Source organism: Ictalurus furcatus, chromosome 14 (genome assembly GCF_023375685.1).
Source record: "Ictalurus furcatus strain D&B chromosome 14, Billie_1.0, whole genome shotgun sequence".
In the NCBI taxonomy this organism is placed as follows: Eukaryota; Metazoa; Chordata; class Actinopteri; order Siluriformes; family Ictaluridae; genus Ictalurus; species Ictalurus furcatus.
The window spans coordinates 4,416,023-4,435,628 of record NC_071268.1 but is presented as its reverse complement, the minus strand read 5'-3'; the positions used below and the strand labels follow the sequence as shown (position 1 = coordinate 4,435,628).

Sequence of the window (19,606 nt, the reverse complement as noted above, 5' to 3'; positions counted from 1 at the left end):
CTTCCTTGCCCTTTTGTTCATGCCACTCGGATGAAGACGAACCAGCATCAGTTTTCCGTCCCTGTGCATACCATTGCGACGATGTCATGATCAGGTGTAAGTGACACCGCCGTACAGGAACGGGTTTTGTCCACCCGGCTTTGTCTGCAGCCAAGAGGAAGCTTTTACACAGCAGAGGTTTCCGCTCCGTTGCCATACCTGATCCGTCGAACGCGCGCTGTTTCAACTCCACGCTTTGTGCGACTGTGGTCGAGGTCATTGTTTGGCTCTCATTTTACAAGCAACCGTGGAAAGTGTCACTCACATTTCATAATCATAATCATACAGATGAACTACAATCATTTTAGTTATTATTTTATAGAATAACATTCAAGTGATTATTTTATGATGTTGCAAATAGCAGCTTTAAAACTAGTGTGAACATTCAAAGCATTAACACCTGCACAATTGCTGCTGACTCAAGGGGGGTTTTTTTGTTTGATTGTTTGGTTGGTTGCCCAAATCTACTTAAACTCAAGAGACTGTAGTGTGTAATTTTTTTTTTTTTAAATCCCAGAAGCTCGGCAGCTGAAGCCCTTGACCTGTATAGTTTTGTGCATTGTGCTTTTGGTTGATAACATAATGATGCTCTGGTCTTAGACATGATCCTGCATGTGCAGAGCTTTAATGTTAATTACAGAAAAGAAAAAAAAAAACAAAAGACACAGGAACTGTTGAACACACACGTACACATGATATTACAAAGTACAGCAAAACATTTTAGAACAGTGAAGTGACAAAAATGGCTCAGAAACACGACAGATCCCGTGTTTTAGGGAGAACACTATCCTGAACAGCAAGATGTCGACAATGAAACATAAATAAAAGGGTTAATGTAATAATGTACAACATTATATTTACACCAAAAAAAAAACAAGGAGTGAGAACAAAAAGGCCCGTCTTCTCAATCTTTCACGCGTCGGGCCTTTACACGACCGTCCCTCGGACAAACACTTTAAACTCTTCCTTTGTGAAATGTGCACTTAAACATAATCAACATCTGGCACAGCTGTTTAACAGAAGGTAAACGCTTCTAAACACGGTGCCGGGTACGCTAGCAGACAGCCTTGTTGCTCATGATCATAACTCACGGCTCTGCGTAAAGTTACGGAGCGAATTACGAGAGTCAGGATGAGCAAGGAAATAAAAAATAAATGTTAAAAAAAAAAAACTTCCAGTAAATCTTGAGGACATGGACAGACAGTATTAAAACACACACGCATCAAAGACACGGTCTGATGTACATTTGAGACGTTACAGTTCTTTGTTCTTGCGCATGTTCTTCAGCAGGTTCTCACATTAAGGCTTGAGAAGCGAGATCATGTCTGGTTCATCATCCAGCTCGCTCCTCAGAAGTTCTCCTGATCCTCCACACAGCGCAGCTTGCACGGGGCGAAGGTTTCGACGAGGCGGCGCTCGAGCTTGTAGCGCTTTGCCGCCCACCACCACCATCATCATCATCATCATCATCATCATCATCATAATCATCATGAGGGCTGCGTTCCTTCACTCGGGATTCTCTTCACCCCGAGCACACACTTTCTTCAGCTGAAAATAAATTGTAAAAATTCTGAAAAACAAAATGGCAGACAGTCTGTGGTCAGTGAGAGGTTGTGGAATCCATGCTACGACTCGACCCGCACCGTTACACCGCGTGTAGACCGAGTTACCCGGTCACCAGCAGCAAGATACAAGATAACTGAAATAAAAGCTCCACACTCGCCATTAGGGGTGTCGTGTTTTTCCCGCCACAGCGCGCGCGCACGCTCCCTCCCCCATCCTCTGACCCCCCCCTCCTCCTTCTTCTTCTCCACCAACAACACACACTGACCGCTGCTCTCCCCACCACACCTAATCCGCCGCCATAACACCCGCCACACAGTCGGGAAAAACATGACCTGTATCGAAAAGTTGTCGCGCCATGACACTACAACAAATTAATAACAATAATAATAATAATGAGAAATCTCCTTGTTTACCTTCACCGGAGCCGTTTCCGTGGCGTTTGCTCGTAGGAGCGGAAGCTGAGAGGGTTCTGAGGCGCGCTCTCACTCCGTTTTAAATCTCCCTGCTTCCTCCGTTTGGCGTAAAAATCTGCAGAAAAAGAAAGAAAGCAGAACGAGACGTTTTTAGACACTTTTACAAGCACAGGACGAGCTCGGAGTGTTTATTCCCGCTGCTCTCTCACCTGTAATGCGGTGTGGAGCTGCTGTGGTCAACCGCGCGCTTGTCTTCCTCCTCGCGCAGCTCGGCTTTCCTGCGCTCGCGCTCTCCGGAGAAACGGTTAAACCCGCAGCGGCGTCCCGAGCGGAGTTCTCCCGGTTAGGAGCATCTGTACGCGGCTTAACGTGCAGGACAACGGCCCTGTTTTTCCCGACTTGTACCGACTCCTGGTAAAACGCCGGCGTCGCCTCCACCGCGGCTCCCTCCCACTCGTAGTCGCCATGCAGCGGTGTCCCGGAGACGAAGTTAAAATTCCACCGTTTCTGGTCCCGGTCGGAGATCTCGCGCAGCTTTGCCTCGATGTCGCGGTTCAGCTCGTCGTGATCGACCGGTCCGAAAAGACTCCGACACACGCTCCTGCGTGCGCGCTGAGGGAAACTCTCTCGCGCAGCTCCTGAACCGCTGACCGAAAACTGAACGCTGGACATCGCTGTTTGTTTGTTTTTGAACGACAGTCAAGAACTCGTGTACGAGTCTAGAGGCGAAAATAAATCGTGACTCCAATAAACCCCTTCTGTAGTCCGAGCTGAAGCGTTTCCACACAGCGTCACCACATTCGAATTTAAAGATCCAGTTCCATGACAGGACCGTGTAGCAACACAGGCGAGCAATCTGATTGGCCAGCCTCTTCTGAGGAGCCCGTCTCCGCTCTCTTCTGATTGGTTGCTGGGGCTTTTGGAATGGCGCCAAAATGGCGATAGTGATTCATGACTTGTTGTTCTGTGTGTGTGTGTGTGTGTGTGTGTGTGTGTGTGTGTGTGTGTGTGTGTTTGAGGGGGTGGGGGTGGGGGGTGGGGGGTAGGGGGTGGTCCCTTTGAAACCGCTGAATTGTTGAACAGCATTTTTGTTTTTCACTCAAAAATCCCCACTCTCTCCCCCCGGACGCATCATGGAGTCAGGACCAAACAATTAGTTAAATAAAAAACTAACTAGGAGCTTCTACTAGAGTTTGGGATACTTTTAGTTTCTCATTTAACCTTTGTGGCGGGGGGGCACGAATTCCCCCCCCCCCAGCCCTATTCAGATGGTATTAGTTTATCAGAGGGGATGTCGGCAATCCATTTATTCCAGCAATAAAACAATCGCGAGAGCGAATTTCTTTTGTTTATCAGTTTTTTTCTAGCAGGTTTTATTTTCTATGGACCTGGATTTTAGCGTCACGTGGTTGTATTATCACGCTCCACGAACATGCCATCCAAGCGGTCGAAGAGGCGCTGGAGTAGAGAAGATACGCTGGCCAATTTCCTAACCAAATTTCCAGCAACAGTCTAAAAAAAATGCAATGAAAATAATCATCACAAAGTATACGAGAAGCATCAATTTCTTTCGTCACCCAACCTTGGAGGGGTTTAATGTCTGGGGGGAGGGTCCCTGAATATGCCATGGGGTGTAGTTATTTTTTCACATGACTGTATATGTTATATAGGCAGTTAAATGCATTTGTTGTGCTATGGTTAACCTAGTGAGAAAGTAGAGTAGGGCTGAGTTAATCTTGCACTAGACCAATATGCCCAGTTAGTGGAAAGGAGTGGATGTGGGTAAGACTGGTGTGTTAGACTGGTGGTGGGCCTCTATGCGTGCATGGATTCAGAAACATGCAACAAGAGCGCCGACTAGTGGTCATTTATCACCATGCAGCTACACATGTAGGTTATTAAGTCCTTTCCCAATTCAACTAATTTCTGTCTAAATAGCTATAACCTAATCTAATATGTTTTGTTTTGTACCTTCCTTATCGTATAAGTGTAATGTTAATGTTTCAAGTTTATACAAAATTAGATTAGTCTTCTGAAAGTCTGGAAGCATTACAACCTGATGATTATCATTTTATTGTGGGCATGGTAAACTTACATGATGCACTCAAGTAAAAGTAGTAGTGTAAATAGTATAATATTTTAGAAATAATACAATATACATATAATTGCTCGTTGTAACTGATGGATACATGCAGTGGGACCCTGGACTGGGTGCCAGTCCATCACAGGACACAATCACCTACACATACCCGTTCATACACTACAGACATGCTGATCAGCCTACCATGCATGCCTTTGGACTGGGGGAGGAAACCGGAGTACCCAGAGGGAACCCCTGTAGCACAGGGAGAACATGCAAACTCCACACACACAGGGCTGTTGTGGGTTAGTTCTTCACATGTGAGAGTTAAATGTAAATTACAATGTTAGCTAGCTAAATCAATCCCAGCATTCCCCATCCCATCCCATCAACATTCATCGCTTATTATTGCCATTGTGCAGAACTCTATCAACAAATTAATTAGATTAATTTCTAGATTAAATTTCTAGAAATCATAGGCTCTAATAAAGCAGGGGTATCCAGCTATGAAGAATGTTTTTTAAAAAATATACATAAAACATAAAGTCACCAAGCATTTTGTTATCATTTGTGCCATCAATTAATGAGTCACACTTGAGATCCCCGTTTTAGAGGGAAACAAGTCACATGTACAATGCCTGTTCAAGTCCAAATGCTTTTAACACCGTGTGTTTGGATCAGTGAATGTTTTCGAGAGAACCGAAAGGGGTATTTATATACCTACGTATCATTTTTGGTCAGTTGTGGGTGTGTCGTATTTGAATGAACAGTGACTTGCACATGCAAATAGGGCTATGAGCAACTGGTCCTTTTGAGAGGGGATGTGAGATAGTTCTTGCTGAAGAACCAAAAGTCCAAGGGCTGGAGCTGGATCTGATCCAACTCTTCCTATAAGCCTAACACAAAACAACAATCAATCCAGTCTGAAACACACGCCACCCCCCGGACATTTGGCCTGACTGTGTCCATCTTCATCCAGGTAGGAAGCGCCGGATCAGGACTCCACATCAGCAGAGGGTTACAGGCTGGGGGGGACGACAGGACGGGACTAGGACACACCAAAATATCTTTAAGAGCACTGGATCCACAATGTGCTTGCACACCGAGAGCCTTCCTGAAATCTCAGTACACTATGAACATTCAAGCACAGACTGATCTTTAAATAATAACTGGATCACACTATTTTAAGAGCAGCCTACATTTTCCTGAAATAATGAAGAGCTACAGTATGTGTCAGTCTTTAAGCAGCTATTATGGCTAGACATATAAAGGATTTTTAGTAAAGTTCAGGTATAGTACTGAAGCCTGAAATGAAAAGAGAGTTGCATTATAATAAGTATAGCTTTGGGACTCTTTAGACGACTCTACTAAATAGATTTAAATATCATTAAAATAAATAAATAAATAAATAAATAAACACAAGCTATTTTTAGCATGGAACCACAAGTTGATTAGCAGTTAGATGAAACCTTCATACTCTATATGGCCAAAAGTATGTGGACACCTGACCATCACACCCAAGATTAAGTTATAATAAGCCCCACTCTTCTGGGAAGGCTTTCCACTAGATTTGTGGGGATTTGTGTTCATTCAGCTACAACAGCGTTAGTGACGTTGAGGTCGGGAACCGATGTTGGGTGAGTAGGCTCCGGTGCCACTTCATCCCAAAAGTGTTCAGTGAGGTTGAAGTCAGGGCTCTGTGCAGGACACACCACATCTTCATCTTCATGGAGCTGGCTTTGTGTACAGCAGCATTGTGATGCTGGAACAGGTTCGGGCCTCTTAGTTCCAGTGAAGGGGAATTGTAATTTGCTTGTATTTCGGATTTTGTAAGTCGCTTTGGATCAAAGCATCGGCTAAATGAATAAATGTAAATGTAATTCCACAGCGTACATGGACATCATGGACAATTATGTGGCAACAGTTTGCAGGAAAACCACACATGGGTGTGATGGACATACTTTTGGCTGAGGAATACTTACTTGTCTTTCGGTGTTTTGACAAAATGTCCTACCGAGTGAGATGTCCTACAAGGGATTCTGAGTACACTATACGCACGCCCATACATTCTCCACATATTTTAATGTGACTAACAAAATAATTAGATAGTTTATCAAAGCATTCCATATGTAGTTGTTGTTTTTTTTCTTCAAATTCTGGAGGTATTTTTTTCACAAGGACAGCTCGATAGGGTAGGACAAATCATAAGATACGACAGTCAAGGTCAAAAGTTGGGACGAGTACTTTTGCGCAACGTCTGCGCAACATCTGCGCAATCTGAACGCACTATAATGCTCTCAAACGCTCCCTTGTGTTTCGCCTGAGGAGGAAGTGACGCCAGACCGCGCGATATAGCTGTATGTACACTTTCACAGTAGGGGGTAGGTGTGCTGCTGCTGTTGCTGCGCGCGAGTTATTGATAAGCCGCTTTCCCCCCCACAGAGCCGTCGGGATAAAGAGCGTTATAATGCGTTTGTGACACTGGAACAACAGTAAGATGTTAGTTATGAGCTGTGTGAGTCGTTAGCCTGAACTGAGAGTAGATTTTGTTATTGAACAGAACCGTGTTAATGACATGCAGGGCTTTCGGTGTGCCCTAGCTAGGTGACTTCAGTGTTAAACAGAGTACCACCAAACCGGACACTACCATAGTGCACGTGCGTGCGTGCGTGCGTGTGTAACGAAGCACCGAGTCGTGCTAAGAGCTAGTTGATGAATAAATGGGAGAAGTTTGTTAGAAGTTGTAGTTAAGTTAGTTGAGTAAGGATTGTATATAGACAGGCTTTTAATTCGGGTACAGCGTTCACTGAGAATATAACCCTATATAAAAGATATATAAACATGGCCAAACCCGAGCCGAAGAAGAGCAGCACTTTGGCCTTCAGTGTGAAAGCTGGCGCGGAGGAGCAGGTCATTAACGGCCCCGCAGAGCCGCCGGTAACTGGAGCCGCTCACGAGCCGGGAGTCCGAGCCAAACCGGGCAACCGGAGCACCGAGACCGAAGTGTTTGACGACGGAACCAACACTTTCTTCTGGTAAGAAGTCGCTCCCTCTGATAAAGTCTGTCTGTTTACTCATACTAGATATCTACCAGCTGTGTTAGACACACAAACACACACAGCTGGATATCTCTAAAAGTATGTGCACCCCTGACTGACCATCACACCCACATGTATGTGTTCCTTTTTCCCCACAAAGTTTGACACAATTGTATAGTGTGTGGGTGTGTGTATGCAAGGGCGTAACCATGGTATGGACATTGATTATGCCAATGTTTCACATCCAAAGTTTGATAGTGAAAATTCACATATTTCGAACATAGTTGTAGGATTACAGTTACCGTTTGAATTCAGTGATGTCTGAGTGATAAGCTCCCACAGCATGGGGAAATTGTAGGGTGCTGTGGACGTCCTGTGGGCAGATGAATTCTCTGCTCCATAACCTACCATGAAACCTACCACACCACGTAGAGGCAAGCTAAGATGTGTGCAGACAAGCCACACACGCTAACATTTAAACACGCAATCACGACTTTTAAACAGACTCAGAAAGGACGGCTACCTATGAAACTAAATTCAACATAATATATGATGTGAATACAATTTCCCCACGGAGGCTTCCAAGCAATGCTGTGCCGCGTGCATTGTGACCAGGTACCATTATTTTCCCAGAAGAGCAATGACTGACTCAGATGATCCTTTTAATTTGATAAACTGAACATTCTGTTTGTGTAACTGGTGTCATTTATTATGTTAATGTCATCATGCTGTTTAGCTTGCTATGTAATGAGTGTACAAAGTGTACAACAATAGATAGTGGTAACCTGAAACATTAAAGGGTCCTGGAGTTTTCTTTTCTTAATTCTAAAGACAAACCGCCATAACTAGTTCTGAATGGAGAACTACAATATGGCCACAACTCAGACGTTAGTTCTGTATCTCTCGTTGCCAAGCTAGCACACCTTAGCATTATGCTGAGCCTTATATTTGTAAAATGACTTGGTTGTCCTGAGCCCAAATGTAGTGTAAAGGAACGAAATGCTGTGCAACTTTCCTCACTTTCACTCGCATTTATAACAGTCTGTCACAACGTGAGGGTTCACAACGACCTCGGCGGGAGGATGTGCAAGTGAGTGTAACGTTAATGGTCAAAAACTGGAACTGACGTTAGCCTAGCCTACTTCGTGGGTGTGCAAATATCAAAAGTTAATTGACGTTCTTAAGAACAAGCCAAGCCATGGTATGATGCCTTCTATGCTAAGCTAAGGTTATCTACTATTTAGGGAGCTAGTTACTTACTGTCTGAAAAAAAGCTCGTATGCTCTGCTGCACTTTTCTACACTTGGTTGCTGTCTCCATTTCTTGCAGATTGAGCTGCTAAAATATATCAACGAACTTGTGTTGAGTATGGGTGCAACCAAGTGTACAATTGGAGGGGGGGAAACGCACCTATTTCCCTTAACAAACGGAAATATATTAAAAAGGAATAGACATAAATAAATAGAATAGATGAAGAAAAGACAGATCTGTTGACAGGGTTCATTAAAGGGGGACATATAGAAAATATTTTGTACTGTATATTGGGGGGACAGAATGGTATTTCCTCAACATTGGGGGGACACGACCCCCCCAAAGAATGCGTGGTTATGCCTGTGTGTGTGTGCTCTAGCTTTGCAGTTTCCCTTCACTGGAGCTAAGAACCTGTTCCAGCATCATGGTGCCCTTGCGCACAAAGCCAGCTGCATGAACATCTGGAAGGACTTGTGTCCTGCGCAGAGCCCTGACCTCAACCCCATGTTGGGATGAACCGGAACGCACGTCCGTGCCACGACCCGGTGAAGGGGCACAGATCGCCGCAGCCATGCTCCAAAGCCTTATTATAAATGGCAGAGCCTGGGAAGTTCAGCAAGTGGCACGCCAGTGTGATGGTCGGAGGGTGTGCATACTTTTGGCCTCTGTAAAATTTTCACATTGATGCCAATATACAATGGTGTCTGAAAAGTCTTGCGCCGCTACGCGTTCCAGAATTTCCTTACTAATAGCAAGATCACAGCGAAGACACCTGAGATTATTTTCTTCTGGAGCGCGAGAAGCTCTGATTCTAAAAGAAGCCTGTCCGTGACCCGACCGTCTGAGACCCGACTAACACGCGCCACCTGCTTTTGATTACCCGTCTGTATTCTTTTTCATCGGGTTGTACCGCCTCCCTTACCTCTGGCGGAGGATAACCAGAGTCACGCCGTCCTTCCAGAGTGCACTTAAGCAGCGTTGTCTGTGTTTATTGATCTGGGAATAATAATAATAATAATGTATCCATGGCTGTGGTAGTAGTGTATGTAAAGCCGGGTCGTATTTTGAGCACGCGCAAGCCGATTTCCTGCTAATCATGAGCAAACGATCCCTCCTTACTGTCAAGAGTAACCGTCTCCTGTTGGCTGATGGCGTACTCATTTGAGGATGCCAGCTTTTCGTCGGCTTTTCTGCCATCCGAGCGACAGCGGGAATGACGCGCTCAGGCTGGGTAAAGACTTTACGCTGGAGTGGAAGGGGGCAGGGAACGCACCGAGCAAGGACACGGGATTCCTTTAACCGCAACTAATAACATAGTAATAATAAAAATAATAAGATGAAGAAAATAAACACTTATGACTACAAAGATTTATTCCACAGTGCGGTTAAATTATCGAATCAACACGCATTCTCTGTTCAGAGAAAAATAATTTGGGCGCAGTTCCTCAAACACACGTTGTTTATGTATTTATTTTTGTGTCTGTACAGGAGAGCGCACACCCTCACCGTCTTATTCATCCTGACCTGTGCGCTAGTGTACGTGACTCTGCTGGAGGAGACGCCACAAGACACGGCATACAACACCAAGAGGTATGTGGGCACACGAGCAAGGTGACAACATGCAGGGTGTGTGTGTGTGTGTGTGTGTGTGTGTGTGTGTGTGTGTGTGTGTGTGTAAACACTAACCCTGTTCGAGTTATTTGTTTCAACACACAAAGTGACCCTGACCTGGAGTTCTCAGAACCGAATGACAACGTCCGAACGTGTAATTTTTTTTGGTTTTTTTTTTGGTTTGTTTTTTTGTGTGTGTGTGTGTCTTTTTTTAAATGCGATGTTCATGTTGTAGACACAGACTTTAAAACTTCTTGGAAACGTATACAGTTGATTCTGATTTATATAACACGTCCATTACGGACGCCAGGGATCGCTTCTACGCTTAGATAGGAGTACAGAGATCGCAGGTGCTTCCAGGTTCACTGCTTCAGGAGTTTAATCTGAATATAGTCAAATGAGACGGACTGTGCGTATATACTGTGTGTGTGTGTGTGTGTGTGTGTTTGCAGAGGGATTGTGGCTAGCATTCTGGTGTTCCTTTGTTTCGGGGTAACGCAGGCGAAAGACGGCCCTTTCTCACGACCACATCCAGGTAAGAGAGCGACGCGAGTCACGGCTGCTTTTCCAGTCATCCTCGTTTTAAACGGAGAAGAGTTGTTTGTTTGTTTTTCTTCTACACTGCAGTAGTTTTGGACAAAAATTGTTTCACACCAGCAAAGCCACCTTTTCCACTGTTTTCACTTAAAGTTCTTAAATACTCACACTGACTGTGGTCCTGTGCCTATGCTGAATACCTTTCAGACTCCACAAATCACTCACCCTGTAGGCAATCCCCCCCCCCCCCCCGCCGCCGCCGCCGCCCTGTTACGCAACACTCCGAAATTTCTAGTTTACTTTTCCGATTTAAATATTACAGTTTTAATAATTAAGTACAGACTCATCCCTGTGGAGAATCCAGTCTGTTTGTTCGGTTCTGTTTTTTTTGTTTGTTTGTTTATTTTAAGGAGAGGTTTGTTTTGCTTCTCGCTCACGCCAACCTCAGGTTTGTCTTTACGCAGCCGGTCTTTGCTTTTCTCTGATTTTATTAATTTGATTTTTTTGGCCACACGCAATGCTTTATTGCTCCCCTTTCGCTCTTTCGTGGACAGATGTGAGCTCATCCAGTGAATCTCTACTAAAAGCTCTGGAGAGGAGCGGGAGTGTCACATTTGGAAAAGCAGACCAGTTCATCTTGCTAGACCAGAACTGCTGTCACTGTGCTTTAAAAGAAAAGACAAAAATAAAGTATAAAACCAGTTCTCTGTGCCACTGAGAGAAACCCGACGCACCAGGAGCTCAGGATTGGAGAGATTCCATTGTTTTCTGATTAGAAACAGAGAAGGACAAGCGATTAAAGTCGTTTTTACAATCTGCCCCCCACCCCCTACACACACACACACACACACACACACACACACACCCACCCCTCCCCCCTGAGAGAGTGTGCAGGGTGATGAGTGCAGTTCTGTCCCCCCGAGTGTGCAAATACAAACCTGTCGACTTATTAGAGCTGCAAGTAGCAAGGTGACAGAGTGGCCTGGGGGAGAGAGAGAGACACACACACAGAGAGAGACACACACAGAGAGAGACACACAGAGAGAGAGACAGACAGACAGCCATTTTGGATCATTTAAACACAGAGTGTAAATAAGGATTCATCAGTTTGTGAATGTGAGCCGATTCACTGACGATCATTATTTTATTTACATTTCTTAAAGTTGGTGAGCTTTCGTGAATGATACTTATTATCTGTATAAGGGTGTGTGAGTGCGTGCGTGCGTGCATGCGTGCGTGTGTGTGGGTGCGAATGCGTGCCTGTGCGCATATATTTGGCGCTGTGATAGCATGTATCTTCTCTGCTTTCAGCGTACTGGCGCTTCTGGCTCTGTGTCAGCGTTGTCTATGAGCTGTTCCTCATCTTCATTCTTTTCCAAGTGGGTCTGGAGGGTTACATATACACACACATACACACACACACATATATCTAATGGCTTTTCTTTTGCTTTCGCCTTTGACCAAGCCCATATTTTGTGCACGTTGCAGACGGTGCAGGACGGACGGCTGTTTATGAAGTACATCGACCCGAAGCTGGGCGTTCCTCTTCCAGAGAGAGACTATGGAGGAAACTGTCTTATCTATGATCCCGGAAACACCACCGATCCCTTCCACAACATCTGGGTAACTCACTCTCTCTCTCTCTCTCTCTCACACACACACTCACACACACACGTTCACTCTGATACGCACAAAACCTAAACAAATAGTGGTTTGCTAATTTGTGTTTGGTGCTACAGGACAAGATGGATGGCTTTGTTCCTGCCCATTTTCTCGGTTGGTACATTAAGGTGGGTGTGTGTGTGTGTGCACGCACGTGTGTGTGGAGGGGTGGGGGTTTGGGTGTGTGTCTTGTATGCACTCGTACAGCAGCTTGTTGTCTTATAACGAACTAGGAAGTGCACTGGGAAAAGCTCTCCCTCTGTGTTTTGTCAGACGCTGGTGATCCGAGACTGGTGGATGTGTATGATCATCAGCGTGATGTTCGAGTTCCTGGAGTACAGTCTGGAGCACCAGTTACCAAACTTCTCAGAGTGCTGGTGGGACCATGTGAGTACTCCTTTCCTTCTTCACTATACACTGTTGATTCATACCCCCGTCTCCCCCTCTCATTTTCTCTCGCTCTTTCTCTCTCATTTTCTCTGCTCTCTCTCTCTCTCTCTCTCTCTCTTATACGTAATACACTGTTGATTCATACACCCCCACCCAGTGGATTATGGACGTGCTGGTGTGTAACGGTTTGGGTATATACTGCGGCATGAAGACGCTCGGCTGGCTTTCGATGAAGCCGTACCAGTGGCAAGGCCTGTGGAACATCCCCACCTACAAGTGAGCACTGCAAGTCTTGATTTTTTTTTTTTTTCAATGAATCAGCAAGCAGCTCTTCATTCTCTATAGAAGTATAACAGTAGACGTTGGGAGCGTCAGTAGCTCTTCTTTTGTCTGCGTCTTTGCTTGTATTTTTCTCATTTGTAAGTCGCTTTGGATAAAAGCGTCTACTAAGTGAATAAATGTAAATGTAAATGTCTTGCACAGGCGTTAATACGAACGCTGCCTGGCGTGTGATTTAATAACAGGGGGAAGATAAAGCGCATCGCCTTCCAGTTCACGCCGTACAGCTGGGTGAAGTTCGAATGGAGGCCGGCGTCGAACCTGCGGCGGTGGCTGGCGGTGCTCGGCATCATCTTCATGGTTAGTGTGTCGCCTGGTACTGAGTGTACCAGGGCTGTGTCTGAACTCCGATGATCAATATTAACTGCACATTTTATTTCTACAAATTTGAACATTTTCTCATGTGCACTGACAATCTCTAGAGCAGTACCGGTAGCTACAGTATTTAACAGGTTCCACTTGACTTTTTTTTTTCCTCTAGTTCCTGCTGGCGGAGCTGAACACTTTCTACCTGAAGTTTGTGTTATGGATGCCACCCGAGCATTACCTGGTGCTGCTGAGGCTAGTGTTCTTCGTGAACGTGGGCGGCGTGGCCATGAGGGAAATCTACGACTTCATGGACGACCCGTCAGTTCCGGTCTTCGTATTCTACGATTCGCATTATTAACCCAGAATATTTCATACGGTTTAATGCACACGAATCTACCATAAGTAACGATAACAAAGCGATGAACAGTTCAGTTCAATAACAATACCCCGGAAATACGCAGGAAAAAAGCATGTTTCGCTTTCGGCAAGTTTTTAAACTGCCTTTTTAAAAAAAAATTTTAAACAAAATCTAACGGCATGTTTTCCGATCTTTTCAGGAAGTTCCATAAGAAGCTGGGCCAGCAGGCGTGGCTTGTGGCAGCCATCACGGTGACAGAGTTTCTCATTGTAGCGAAGTACGACCCCAACACCATCACACTGCCGATCCCCTTCTTCGTCATGCAGTGCTGGATCCTCGGCATCGTCCTCATCCTCACGTGGACCGTGTGGCGCTTCTTTATCCGGTGAGTGAGGTGAAGAAAACAAACCGGCGCAAAAAGGCTTCACTCTGACCTCGTTGGTTGCACACATATTCGAGTAAATGCACATCCTGAGAGAAGAGCAGTGCAACGCGTGCGCACACACACACACACGCACGTTCAAAACTTGAAACTGTGTAGAAGTGGAACTCTGTAATAATATATTCAAGCTTCCTCGCGTTCTGTGTTTTCTGTGTTTTTTGTGTTTACAGCGACATCACGCTCCGTTACAAAGAGACACGGCGGCGTAAGCAGGAGGGCTCACCCGAGCAGGAGAGGTCCCCCGGCGACGGCAGCAAGACCCCCGTAACGTCCGGCCGCAGCAAACTGAACGGAAACACGGATCCTGTACGACAACGCAAGTCCTGAGGGGAGACACGGTGGAGCACTCACTGCACAGCTGTGGCACACGCAGCTTGAAGTGTCTGTGTGTGTCTGTGTGTGTCTGTGTGTGTCTGTGTGTGTCTGTGTGTGTCTGTGTGTGTCTGTGTGTGTCTGTGTGTGTGTGTGTCCTGACCGTCCCACTCACCATCATTCCAATGCTCACTGTTCAAACTGTATCAGGAAAATGTGCTCGATTATTTATTTTTTTCCTTCCTTCATGTTTTATTGTTTGAAGCTGTAAGATGCAGAGCATGAGTACATTTTGAGGTGTGTGTGTGTGTGTGTGTGTGTGTGTGTGTGTGTGTGTGTGAGAGAGAGAAGTGCAAAGACATGTATGGAAAAGATGCTCTGCTCTTCCAGATGCCTTATACACTCGTACAGAAATAGAAAAAACGAAGAAGGAAAGCGGGTCCTTAGCTGTAATTTTCCTCGCCGCTGGGACGGTAACGTCAAGGGTACACTCGGCTCCTGTCCCTTTTTAACACGTTTAAAGTACGTTAACGTAAAACAGAAGGGGGAAAAAGGCTGTGCTCTAGTGGCGAGGAAAGGTGCAGTTTACCTTTCTAGTGCGTAGTCGCGAGTGTAGATTCTTACTGGACCATTAACATGTGCGTGTACACGTGTGCTCCGTTTCCAGCGGTTTCCAGGGACTCGTTTCTTATTTTGCTGCTCCGCGATAAGACACGAGAGTTGTTCAAGTTTAGCTTGCCTTACAGTTTGTTAGGCTTTAAACTGTAACGATCCTGGAGTTCTGCTGTTCCACACACACATTCATACGCACACACACATCAACAACATGACCATTGTTTTTCTGTTTGCGTTAAACAGGGACTGATGTTCTCTCAGGAGAACTGTCGCTCTTATTACACTGTGTTTCTCAGGTAATTTCCCTTCAGAGTAACAGCCCGAGTGATGCACGACCGAGCAGTTACACTACACACACACACGCACACACACACACACACACACACACACGAGAGAACAATCTTTCTGCCACACCTGGTCGTCCACATGGAGGTCTGTTTCATGATCGTTGCTGCTTCATCCTCAGAACAGAGTTAGTGCTCGTGGAAGGCCGTGTACCGACTCCTCCGACTTTAATCCAATAATCTCATTCAGCGTGCGTTTAGTGAAACGTCGTCGTCTTGCACCTGTGCTCAGTGATCATTTTTAAACTGTACAAGTGAATATTACATAGATCTAGTCAAAGAAGCACATGTTCTGTGTGTGTGTGTGTGTGTGTGTGTGTGTGTGTGTGTGTGTTACAGTTCATATCTGTATATGCAGAAACTGACAAAACCGTTTAATGTAATGTAGAACATTATAGCTGCTGCTATTATAATCTTAATACGAATGTAAACTTTACATTTAGTTGTTTGTTGAAACGGGTTGCCAGCGCCTTTAGAACAACCTCTTACTACTCGTTTGTGTTACGCAAGGTGTTATATATATATATATATGTGTGTGTGTGTGTATATATATTTTTTTCTTTTCACTAGGGTTTAAAAAAAGATGTTCTGAAGTTTCTTTCTAGTATTTAACTTTATTATTATTAAAACCTCTGTTCCTCTTCGCTTTTACTTTTCTTACATTCTGTAAACGTCGGAACGAGGCCGATGTCAGCCCGGGGCGGACGTCTCCATCGATTACAGAGGGTTCGTTCCGTCAGGCCTTCGGATAAGACGCCGAAACTGGGCGCTACAACAAAAATATCATATCGTGGTTCTCAAAGAAATTCCTACGCTACATGAGATGTATCGCCATATATAGGTGTATGAACAATTTCCCAGCCGTACAGTATGACAATTTTATTTAAAAAAAAATGTCTTTATATTTAGAATGTAACCTTGAAAAAGCTGCGCATGAAAATGTCACTTATTTTGGACCATTTATCACACTATTGATATATCATCGTATTGCTCAGCACATACCCTGTTCGCTCAAAACGAGCCCGTGGCCGCTCGAGGGTTCGAATCAACATAGACGTCGACTTTGGGGGCAGAAATCGTTTCAGTTTCTTTACAGGAAAAAAAATGGCAGTCTACTGTTTATAAGTGTTTCTAAGTGTGAGCAATAAAAAGCTAATTCACAATGTACGCTTCACTCACACTAGTGAAAATCACCGAGTTTATTTAGCTAGTTAAGTAGCTCTTACTGATAACTGATAAGTTGATGTGAATGTTAGATAGAAATGTGGTTTTCTTTAAAAGATCAGGTCTGTCCATCCAGTGATTTAAAAAAAAAAAGTTTTCTCTCCAAGCGTTGACACACTCTCTCTCTCTCTCTCTCTCTCTCTCTCTCTCTCTCTCTCTCTCATACACACACCTGTCTGCATAATGGATGTTCATATAGACCAGTGGTCACCAACTCGGTTCCTGGCAATCTGCCTTCCTGTACGTTTCATCTCCAACCAAATTCTACCACTCCTGTTTTAGTTGATCGAGATCTTAAGGCAGTGATTAGAGGGTCAGGTAGGTGCCATTACATTTGGAGCTAAAGTCTTAAGGAAGCTAGATCTCCTGGAACAGGGTTGGTCACCAGCGATATAGACAATTAGTTTGTGTACGTGTGTGTTTCTGGCTGTGGTGTTTCTTCAGGGCAATAAGCCGCTCAACTCCTTTTCTCCTCTGAGGTGTGTGAGAATGTCATGAACCAAGACGATTACTGAAACAGAACAATATATGAATTGTTTTATATATAAAAAAAAAATTAAAAAAAGGTCTGTTTGTGTCTTGGTACCATGTCATTTGTTTACTTTAGGCTGAATTAAGAAAATGTACATGGTGTGTGTGTAACATTTAAAAACGAGTAGAACTCCAAGCCAAAACACACCAGAGTCCTTTGTGTTACTGCGCCAGAAATCCCCTTCAAAATATTTCAGACAGGACAGAACTACTTTCTCCACTGATGATGATGATGATAATAATAATAATAATAATAATAATAATAATTCCTCCATGTACATTTTAGATTTTTCAGGTTTGTTTTTTGGTCCCGAGTTAGTTTGGTTTGTGCAATTAAATGTAACTAAATTTACATACAATATGTTAAATACTGTGAAAATACTATTCATTTTTATATTCTGTGTTATTGTTATATTTATAAACTAGTGTAAAAAGTTAACAAAATACGGAAACGTGTACTGGCATAAAGTTGGCTTGACGTTGGACGTTTGATGTTGGTAGATATGCGGAAATTAAGGGACCGTCTCTAAAGTTACATGTATACATGTTCATCTTGGTGTCAGCTACCTAACACCTAGTCGAACACTGTACAGTTGGGTTTGTGACTGTACGTCATTCCCTTCAAATGCTATTGAGCTTTATGGTATATTTTGTGTATGGGCCCATCCAGTAGTTTATTTAATAATAAATATTTTAAAAATCTAAAATTTGTATGTTTAGCTGACACCTAGATGAACACTGTACAGTTGGTTATATGACTGTAAGTCATTCCCTTCAAATGCTATTGAAGTTAGAAACGTGTATACCAATGTCATATGTAACTTTAGAGACGGTCCCTTAATTTCTGCATATCTGCCAATATCCAACGTCAAACCGACTTTATGCCAGTGAAACGTGTAGCTGGGGGAAGTTGGAGCAGTTTACGTGTTGGTATGGCAGCTGAGTGTGTTTACAACTGGAGTATTGTGGTGCTCACATGTCAGCACAAGGACAGTGTTTATGCCTTCCAGAGAGGTAAGAATCAAGGGCACTTATGTTCCTGAAGAGCCCTTTGGTTTGCTCGATCACTGCTAGTGAGCACTAAGAATAATAAGAAGAATAACAACTAAACCTGGTCTATGGCACAAGTCTCTCCAGCTGGAGATGTTTTCACTGTTCATTTGATAGCTATAGAGAGCAGAAAGTCTGATATTGTTATAATCCGTCATTGTCTCTGTCTTCTTCTTTGCTCAACAAGGGTGTGTCCCAAATGCCTCCCTAATCCCTGCATTGTAAAAAAAAATTTGTTCACTCAACTTATTGAGTTGTCTTTTTGCTTTGACTCAGTCAAGTTGTATTTACATAAAATTATAAGGAATTTCAACTTAAAAAGTTTTGTTGACATAAATGAATAAATAATTGACCCAACTACTCGTTTCAAGTAATGCAGACTTCCCAAGTTCAGTTGAAATACTGTTATAAAAGAAAGGTGAACTTAACTTTTTCATGTTGTCTGTGCTAAAATTCTGAGTTCATTTAACTTAATGTGGATTTTTTTCCTAACTTACATTAGCAAGTTCATCCAAATAAATAACAACCCATTTTTCCATATGAAAGACTTTATCAATTGTTTTCCTTATAAATTTACAAATGTAAACAGAACAAGTTGAACAGGTTCAAATATCCAGAGCTACAATAGCCAGTGTTTCTTTTAACTCTTTAAGCAAAAGGTTAAAAATGTAATATTGTGGAAAGATCAATTTGAGTAAACAAAAATCTATTACAATTGTAAAAAAAAAAAAATACATGAATTCTCAAAATAAACAGAAAAACCAAACAGAAATCTGTTTTTGCCTAACAAAATGATATATCAACTGCACAGTGTTTAAAGGTGAAAATATAAAACAAAATGGAAGTCATGCTGTTGAGGCATAGAAACTGTAACGTGCATTTTTTGTAAGAGAGATCTCATCTGTTGTGTTATGTGTAACACCCATCTCTACTTGAGCAGTTTATTTTTAAGTGAATGTACTCGTGCACTGCAGGCATCAGCTCCAATGTTCATGAACAGCCTCTGAATCACCTCAAAGGTGTATTTGAAGTTTTGGGGGTAGTTTATGTTAAGTGCATAAAGCAATCCCATCAAGTTGACAAATGCATTTGGTACATCACCACGATTGCATAGAACGACGACTTCTTCGATTACAAGGGCTACATCACTGCAGTCACATGGGATAGGGTCCATCATGTCATCCACAACTGTAATGATTCCAACAGTCATGCCCTTGATTAACTCTTCTTCAGAACCTGTGTGCTGGATAAAAACCAAAGACAAACTTTAAAATGTGCTTTCACACATACATCCTCACAAGCTCAATGACTTAAGAACAGCATGAGGGAACCGATCTTAACTTTACTAGTCATCACACAAGATGAATTAATATTAGAAGGTGGAAAAAAAATTATCATCGCTCATGAAAATAAAACAAGGTAAACTCCATCAAAATAGTTGGAAATATCAATACATGGACTTCCATTATCTGAATATCTTCCAACATCCCTTCTT

General features: G+C 43.4%; 3 protein-coding genes across 3 annotated transcripts in view; 2 read left to right on the top strand and 1 right to left on the bottom strand.

Moving 5' to 3' along the window:
- Positions 1–509: 509 nt before the first annotated feature.
- cdkn1cb (cyclin-dependent kinase inhibitor 1Cb) lies at positions 510–2,939 on the bottom strand. The gene is made up of 3 exons (XM_053641623.1): positions 2,228–2,939; positions 2,019–2,133; positions 510–1,609 (listed from the first exon to the last, which is right to left on the bottom strand). Exons 1-2 carry the CDS (start codon positions 2,688–2,690, stop codon positions 2,021–2,023), a joined length of 576 nt encoding a protein of 191 aa, XP_053497598.1. The 5' UTR covers positions 2,691–2,939; the 3' UTR covers positions 510–1,609; positions 2,019–2,020.
- A 3,014-nt stretch (positions 2,940–5,953) lies between these two features.
- On the top strand, positions 5,954–17,107 carry ptdss2 (phosphatidylserine synthase 2). The gene is made up of 12 exons (XM_053641388.1): positions 5,954–7,133; positions 9,876–9,977; positions 10,451–10,533; positions 11,847–11,914; positions 12,024–12,158; positions 12,275–12,325; positions 12,471–12,584; positions 12,745–12,863; positions 13,112–13,226; positions 13,408–13,553; positions 13,793–13,978; positions 14,206–17,107. The coding sequence occupies exons 1-12, from the start codon at positions 6,940–6,942 to the stop codon at positions 14,360–14,362; spliced, it is 1,470 nt and encodes a 489-aa protein (XP_053497363.1). The 5' UTR covers positions 5,954–6,939; the 3' UTR covers positions 14,363–17,107.
- A 129-nt stretch (positions 17,108–17,236) lies between these two features.
- LOC128618034 (L-fucose kinase-like) overlaps positions 17,237–19,606 on the top strand; it is a 24,951-nt gene continuing 22,581 nt past the window's right edge. The window contains exon 1 of the mRNA XM_053641387.1: positions 17,237–18,075. Within this exon, the coding sequence (XP_053497362.1) occupies positions 17,943–18,075 (133 nt within the window). The 5' untranslated portion in view covers positions 17,237–17,942. The remainder of the gene's footprint in view (positions 18,076–19,606) is intronic.